Source organism: Mustela nivalis (assembly GCF_964662115.1).
Source record: "Mustela nivalis genome assembly, chromosome: 7".
In the NCBI taxonomy this organism is placed as follows: Eukaryota; Metazoa; Chordata; class Mammalia; order Carnivora; family Mustelidae; genus Mustela; species Mustela nivalis.
Genome location: NC_139026.1, coordinates 77,062,869 through 77,071,599, shown reverse-complemented (window position 1 = coordinate 77,071,599; position 8,731 = coordinate 77,062,869). Strand labels below are relative to the sequence as shown.

Below are 8,731 nucleotides of genomic sequence, written 5' to 3'. Positions count from 1 at the left end.
TCCTATGTAAAAAAAGATAATTGGTCACTATTTTTCTATTAAAAAACTTACATAAATAATAAATAGACAACCTGATAGAAAAACATGCAACTAACATAAATTATAATTCATATGGCCAATAAAATATGAAAAGAAGACCAACCTGACCATAGTGAGAGAAATGTCAATTTAAACAAAAGATAAAAGACTAATAACATCTGATGCTTATTAGAATGTTAGAAAATGAGCAATTTATATAGTGATTATGGAAGAGTTGTTTGATAATATTGTATTCAAATATTCAATATGCCTATTCTTGAGCAAAAAGAAGTCTAGAGAAATTAGAGCATGAATAGATTCAAATAAAAATAAAGTTTGCTTACTGAAACATTATTAGAGAAAAGTGGAATATTTGGAAACAATAAAATGCCCATCAATAGGTCAGGTTAAAATTTTTTTTTTCTTTTTAAAATTTTTTAATTCAAAAGAAAATAAGAAAACAAAAACACTTCCCAGCGTGTGTCATGATGACACATCACAGGCATGTAAAGTACATATAAAAAGAGCGTCTCAGAGGCACAGGCAGGGGGCCCCGTGCAGGGGGCCACAGCCCCCTTCTTTGAGGCCTTGTTTTCTCGGACGTGCACCTCTCCCAGGCCATAAAAAAGGAAGCGCTCATGCACCCTTGTTTCTCTTGGAAGAGCCAGCCACTTCCGGCTCACTGGTCCTTGACGCGCACGCAGGAAGCTGGGCTTTACACGATCTTGTAGGCGGACACAGGGCTGGGGCGTGGGCAGGCGGCCCACCGTTCCTCCCCGCTGCCCCGTTCATGGGCTCTGGGGCAGGGGAAGCTGTGTCCCTCACGGAGGGAGAGGGGGCACACACCGTCCTTCAGGGGCTTGGGCGTCCCTCCTCGAGTGGCAGCAAAGGGAGTATCTACAGGTAAGCTGGGAACCACGGAATAAGGACTTAGAGCAGGACGAGATGAGCCCGGGGCTGGGGCTGAATTCTGACGGGCAGCCAGACGGTAGAGGGGGTGCTTGCCGTAAGCCGCTTTCACGGGGCCCTTCCCTAGCTGCTCCCCCACTGGCCGCATCCCTGCCTCTGGGCCCAGACTTCGGGGCCCATAGAGACCTGGACTCCAGCCACGGCGCTGCCACTTACTAGTGTGTGAGATCCTGGGAAAGGTACTTAACTTCCTGGAGCCTCGGTTTCCTCATCTGCTCAACGAAGAGGTTCACTGGACCCTCACAGGATGCCTGTAAATATGAGTGTGATTACGCCTTTAAAGAGCCCAAGACAGCACGTGGCACTTAGACTCCACAGATGGTCCCCGTGATTACTGTTACCAGGCTCCAGAGTTGGCGGGTGTGTGTGTGTGTGTGTGTGTGTGTGTGTGTACACGTGAGATAAACAGAAGGTCCACACTGTGTTCTAGAAAAAGGCCGAATTCCTGAGCTTTCTGTGTCTGTCCGGGCAGGTCAGAGGTCTTGGACAGCAATGACGCTGGCACGGGAGTTCTCGACTGCTTTTCTTCTCCATGTGTCCAGCAGGTTCGGGGGCTGCTCTGTTCTAGACCTCGGTGCCCTCCCTGGGGTAGAGGACACTGTTCGTGTTGATGCTGTTGTAGAAATGGGGACTGAACTGGTTGAGGACAGAGCCTCCGTAGCCGAGAGCATTGGCAGGCATGGGGTTGGCCCACTCGCCCCCGCCTCCGTGGCCGCTGAGGTTGGTGAGTGGGGTGTACGAGCTGAAGTTCAGCAAGTTCTGCCCCATCTTGTCCGTGGGCTCAGGGCTCAGTCCCGGTGTTGCCACAGGGCGGCTCGCCGGGCTCGACCCGCTCACGTAGGCGGTCATGGTGGAGAGGAAGCTGTTGAGGCAGGGGGTGCCCGGTGGGGGAGGGGAGGGTGGCTTCTCTGGGGAGCCGGTGGTCCCCGGTGAAGCACTGTCCAGGATGTCCTGGGCCTCTGCCGTCTTGGGGCTGCCCGCCAGGAGGCTGTTCTCCGTCTTCTCGGAGGCCAGGGATCCCGTGCTGGAGGAAACATCCGATTTTCTCTTCCTCTTCCTGCGGAAATTTCCATTATCGAACATCTTTTCACAGTTGGGGTCCAGGGTCCAGTAATTCCCTTTGCCTGGGTCGTCCTCATCACGGGGCACCTTCTTGAAGCAGTCATTGAGAGACAGGTTGTGGCGGATGGAGTTCTGCCAGCCGGCCTTGCTCTTGTTGTAGAAGGGGAAGTTGTCGGCCACGTACTGGTAGATCTGGCTGAGGGTGAGGCGCTTGTCGGGCGCCCCGTGTATGGCCATGGCAATGAGAGCCGAGTAGGAATAGGGGGGCCGCACCAGCTTCATCAGCTCCTCCTGCGAGGGGATGGGCAGCCAGCCCAGGTCGCCGCCCCCCAGCCCAGACATACCGGGCAGCAGCTGCCTCTGCACACCGTAGGCCTGGGGCAGGAAGGGGCTGGCGTTGGTGCCCGGCAGGTAGGGCGGTGGAGTCATGGCGGGCCCATTGAGCCAGAGGTAGGGGTTAGGGGTGGCCCCGTACTCGCCACCCCCCTCAAAGGAGGGGGAGCGCTGAGGGCTGGGCACGCCCTGTGGGTAGAAGAAGTTCTCATGGTAAAGGCTCATCTCGGGGGCTCCTGGCCGATGCTGGGGAACTGGGGGCTGCAGCGAGCTGGGGACGGTGCCGGGAGGTCGAAGGAGCTCATGCTGGGGTTGGGCTCAGCCGGAGCCACCTGTCTGGCACCTGCACCAGGGAGCTGTCCCTGACAGGTGCTCGGCTGGCCCGGTCAGGTTAAAATTTTAAAATGACATATCAGTATATTGGAATATTTAGCAAACACTTAAAAAAATGATGTATATATGTGTGCATGTATACACCCACATACACATATACAAATATACACATATACATTTTTGATAAGCTGCTAGATAGAAAGAAGCAAGTTACAGATTGATTCAAGTTTTGTAAAAGATAATATTTACTGTGTGTATATGCATGGACATTTATATCTAAATGAGAGAAGTTGAGGAAAATATGCACAACTTTCAAAAGCAATTATCCCTGGAGATGAGGAACAGAATGAGAAGGAAGGGATTTTTATTTTCTTGATACCAAATAAGCCAGACTATAGGATTTGTGTTAATTCTGTTATTGTTTCATCTGTCTCAGAAAGTTAAGGGTGAAGAGTTTCCCTAAAAGAAAAAATCTGAATTACAGAATATATTCTTGAAAGATATCCTGGAGTGATATAGCCTGGGAGAGGAAATAAAGCTGACCTTAGACTAAGAGGTGAGATAATGAAGCCAGGACTCTGAAGCATGGAGCTGCCTGCATGGGATTTTCTTCCTGGTGGTATATACATTCCTTCTGGCTGCACAGAGACAGATATGGGACTAGGCAGAAGGTGAGGATGGGATTTTGGCATTGGGTTTGGATCTATAGATGCTCGGAGCCATTGCTTCTGATTTTGTTTCTGTGTGGTACCACTATTAGCCCTAAGCCAAAGTCACTGCCTGCCACTGCCTGCAGTGGCATCCCTGCAGAGCTGAAGGGAGAGTGAGGTTTCAGCAGGGACACCCCTGCCCTTCGTCAGCTAAAGCAGAACAGTGATGGACAAGACAGATCCCAGGGCATCCTTTCCAACCTTAGCAGACAACAGCTTAGGAAAGAAAGAACTGTGGGACACTTTCAGGAAGCTGTTTCAGCACCAAAAGGAGGATTATGCCTAAGAAATGGGATACAGAGAGGGTATGTAATCTAATTTTATAGACAAAAAAAATGTGTTTCTTATGAATTATGTGCTACATACAGATTAGATTTGGCTGCTCTTCATTTTTAGATGAATTACTGTCTCCCCATCACCCAGAGGAATAATGTAATGCCTCAGTATGACATCTAAAACATTTCTTAACCTAGTTATTAGCTAACATTAGGTTCTATTCCCACTTCCCAAATTTGTCTACTTAGCCACCCTAGTTCTCAACCTCTTCATGCTGTTTCCTTACACTTACTGGCTTTTGCTCACATAATGTAACCCCTTTCCATAATGAGAAGAAATCTCCTATTAGGTTTTCCTTATGTTTCCCTAATACATCACATAATCTATAATACATTAATACATAAATGTGTTTGTATATTTGTCTTCCCTGGGAGGCTAAAATCTTCTAGATGGAAGAATGAGATCCTATTTATATCTGTATTCCTGATGCAATCCCTAGATAATAAGAACTCCATAAATGCTATTAGGGAAAAATGAATTTTGAAATGAATGAACAAATGGAAGTAACAACCTGGTACATTGGCTTTTGTTTACATATGTACCTTTCTAGAAGTAGAACTGATAAAATGGTACCATAATTCTTTTTAAAACAAGAATTGAAACTCTATTTTCCATTGGACATTCTTTCCTGCTTTGTCGAAGATTAGTTGACTGTAGAGTTGAGGGTCTATTTCTGGGCTCTCTATTCTGTTCCATTGATCTATGTGTCTGTTTTTGTGCCAGTACCATGCTGTCTTGATGACGACAGCTTTGTAATAGAGCTTGAAGTCCGGAATTGTGATGCCACCAACGTTGGCTTTCTTTTTCAATATCCCTTTGGCTATTCGAGGTCTTTTCTGGTTCCATATAAATTTTAGCATTATTTGTTCCATTTCTTTGAAAAAGATGGATGGTACTTTGATAGGAATTGCATTAAATGTGTAGATTGCTTTAGGTAGCATAGACATTTTCACAATGTTTATTCTTCCAATCCAGGAGCATGGAACATTTTTCCATTTCTTTGTGTCTTCCTCAATTTCTGTCATGAGTACTTTATAGTTTTCTGAGTATAGATTCTGTGTCTCTTTGGTTAGGTTTATTCCTAGGTATCTTATGGTTTTGGATGCAATTGTAAATGGGATTGACTCCTTAATTTCTCTTTCTTCTGTCTTGCTGTTGGTGTAGAGAAATGCAACTGATTTCTGTGCAGCCTCTTCAATAAATGGTGCTGGGAAAATTGGACAGCCACATGCAGAAAAATGAAATTGGACCATTTCCTTACACCACACACAAAAATAGACTCAAAATGGATGAAGGACCTCAATGTGCAAAAGGAATCCATCAAAATCCTTGAGGAGAACACAGGCAGCAACCTCTTCGACCTCTGCCGCAGCAGCATCTTCCTTGGAACAACGCAAAAGGCAAGGGAAGCAAGGGCAAAAATGAACTATTGGGATTTCATCAAGATCAAAAGCTTTTGCACAGCAAAGGAAACAGTTAACAAAATCAAAAGACAACTGACAGAATGGGAGAAGATATTTGCAAACGACATATCAGATAAAGGACTAGTGTCCAGAATCTATAAAGAACTTAGCAAACTCAACACCCAAAGAACAGATAATCCAATCAAGAAATGGGCAGAGGACATGAACAGACATTTCTGCAAAGAAGACATCCAGATGGCCAACAGACACATGAAAAAGTGCTCCATATCACTCGGCATCAGGGAAATATAAATCAAAACCACAATGAGATATCACCTCACACCAGTCAGAATGGCTAAAATCAACAAGTCAGGAAATGACAGATGCTGGCGAGGATGCGGAGAAAGGGGAACCCTCCTACACTGTTGGTGGGAATGCAAGCTGGTGCAGCCACTCTGGAAAGCAGCATGGAGGTTCCTCAAAATGTTGAAAATAGAACTGCCCTTTGACCCAGCAATTGCACTATTGGGTATTTACCCTAAAGATACAAATGTAGTGATCCAAAGGGGCACATGCACCCGAATGTTTATAGCAGCAATGTCCACAATAGCCAAACTATTGAAAGAACCTAGATGTCCATCAACAGATGAATGGATCAAGAAGATGTGGTATATATACACAATGGAATACTATGCAGCCATCAAAAGAAATGAAATCTTGCCATTTGCGACAACATGGATGGAACTAGAGCGTATCATGCTTAGCGAAATAAGTCAAGCAGAGAAAGACAACTATCATATGATCTCCCTGATATGAGGAAGTGGTGATGCAACATGGGGGCTTAAGTGGGTAGGAGAAGAATCAATGAAACAAGATGGGATTGGGAGGGAGACAAACCATAAGTGACTCTTAATCTCACAAAACAAACTGAGGGTTGCTGGGGGGAAGGGGTTTGGGAGAAGGGGGTGGGATTATGGACATTGGGGAGGGTATGTGCTTGGGTGAGTGCTGTGAAGTGTGTAAACCTGGTGATTCACAGACCTGTACTCCTGGGGATAAAAATATATGTTTATAAAAAATAAAAAATTAATAAAAAAAAAGAATTGAAACTCTAATAATGGTGCCCTGGCTAAATAGTGTCTATTATATGTGTATATAAATGCATGTTTTACATGTATGTGTATACATATAACATTACACATATATGTATATATGTATATAGGTATGTATATGTGTGTATTTAATATATAACATACCTAGTCATTTTATGTCAATACATTTATTACTTGTTAAATTTATTTTTAAGTATTTGTTAAATCTTTACTTAGTAAGAAAAATCTATGATTTTTATTTAGCTTCAGAACTTTCTCACTCAGAAGCCAATGTTTTAATGATAGGGGAAATAATGGACACACACACACACACACACACACACCCTTTGGGATGCATCTACATCAAGACCCGAACTTCTCTGAACCTTATAATCTTTAGCAATCAAGTAACTAACACGCTTGCATCTGAGGAAACCAAAAGAGCTGGCAGGAAAAAAAGCTATTCTATATAATTAAGAATAACAGCAGGAAAAGAAGACTCATATGCCAAATGTGTGAGGAAAAAACACAAATGAACTGATGTTTAAAATGTATCTGGAAGTGTCGCACATACAGTGCTACCATATTAGAAATTATTTTGTATAGCAGCATAAACTGCTACTTCCATAAAAGCAGGGTTTCAAAGAGATAGTAAGTTGGATGGTAGGAAGCTATAAAGCATATGGAAATTACTAAACAGCTGCATGCAATAAAATATAACTTATGACCCAGTGAGTCTAATACCAAAAATGCTACCTGCCATTTCATATTCCCCACTATATAGTTGGTTAATCAACTATTAATGGGAGAAACAAATTGGAATGCAGTTTACCTCATAATATAAAGGATTCTTATAGTTCATCATTTGTAAGGGAAATTGTATTTCCTTCCTTTGGCTTTTTGTCCATAATTCAGCATAATGTAATTTTAGTGAATGTGAATAGGTCAATTTGATTTAAAAACTTCTAGATGTGATACAAAAGAAAAAAATCCAATTTCTCCTACTGAACCTGAAGAGCAAATCCCCAACTTTGGTTTCTCAAAGAATCACTGCTTTTTCTCGGAGGAAACAGCATCCCCCAGGCAGCGATTTATGTTAGTACCATATGACTACTTTGCCCATTAACCCAACAAATTAGAGTTTTTGAAAAAAAAAAAATTCTAGCAGCTTTACTGGGATACAATTTATATACCACAAAATTCTCCACTGGAAGTACACAATTCAGTGAGTTTTAGAAAATGTATTTACTTGTGTAACCTTCTGCACAATCCAGTTTTAGAACATTTCCATCAAACTGTTTTTTGTGCCACTTGCACTTAATCCACACAGACCCCGCAGACCGAGGTAAGCACTGATTTGTTTTCTGTTTCTATAAATTTGCCTTTTCTGATCATTTCATATACATGGAATCATGCTTTATGTAGTCTTTTGCATTTGTCTTCTTTCATTATGCTGAGGATAATGCTGCTGCATGAATCAGTGGTTGGTTCCTTTTTATTATGAAATACTCCTACCCACTTAAGCCTCCATGTAAACCTGGTGATTCACAGACCTGTACCCCTGGGGATAAAAATATATGTTTATAAAAAATAAAAAATTAAAAAAAAAATCCTAAAAAAAAAAAAAAAGTTACTTGTATTATGAAATACTCTCCTAGTGTTTATACCATATTATTTTATTCACTCACTGTTTGATGGACATTTTGATTTTTCCCAGTTTGGGAATATTATGAAAAATAGTGCTATGAATGATCCTATATCCATACATTTGGATTTGTTTTTATTTCTCTTGAATGAATTTCCAGAAGTGAAATTGTTGCATCATACAGTACGTTTATGTTTAACTTTTTAAGAAATTGCCGAACTCTTTTCCAAAGTGACTCTATCATTTTATCTTCCTGGCAATCTTGAATAAAGGATGTAGTTTCTCCAGATCCTAACCAATTCTCGATATTTTGTCTTTTTGATTATAGATGTTTTGGTGGATGTATAGTGATATCTTGCTGCAATTTCAGTTTGTATTTCTATAATTGCTAATGATATCAAGTATTGTTTAATTTGCTTACTAGCCATTCATGTATCTTCTGTAGTACAATCTCCCTTACATATTTTGGTCATTTTGTTTGTCTTTTATTATATTTTAGGTGCAATGTCCTTTATTAATATATCATTTGCAAATATTTACTGCAATGTGTGGCTTGTCTTTTCATTTTCATAATGGTAGCTTTTGAAACACAAAGGTTGTTAGTTTTGATAAAAGCAATTTATCTTTTTTTATTGATTATAATTTTGGTGTATCTAAGAAATTCATAAACTATATATTTCTCTATTTAATAAAGATTTGCTTAGCTATACTCAAATATGACAGTGTTTTAGAAAATTATCCACACAAGAAGAGTAGCACTACAACTTTGTAACATTAAAAACAACAGTTAAAGGGAAAATTCCTCTATTTTCTATTTACACACTACACGGA

General features: G+C 41.6%; 1 protein-coding gene across 1 annotated transcript; it reads right to left on the bottom strand.

Moving 5' to 3' along the window:
• Positions 1–431: 431 nt before the first annotated feature.
• Positions 432–2,731, bottom strand: LOC309868890 (forkhead box protein I1-like). The gene is given in 2 exon segments (XM_082739031.1): positions 432–2,609; positions 2,612–2,731. Coding segments are annotated over 2 exon segments (1,134 nt in total). The 5' UTR covers positions 2,688–2,731; the 3' UTR covers positions 432–1,551.
• Between the last annotated feature and the right edge of the window lie 6,000 nt (positions 2,732–8,731).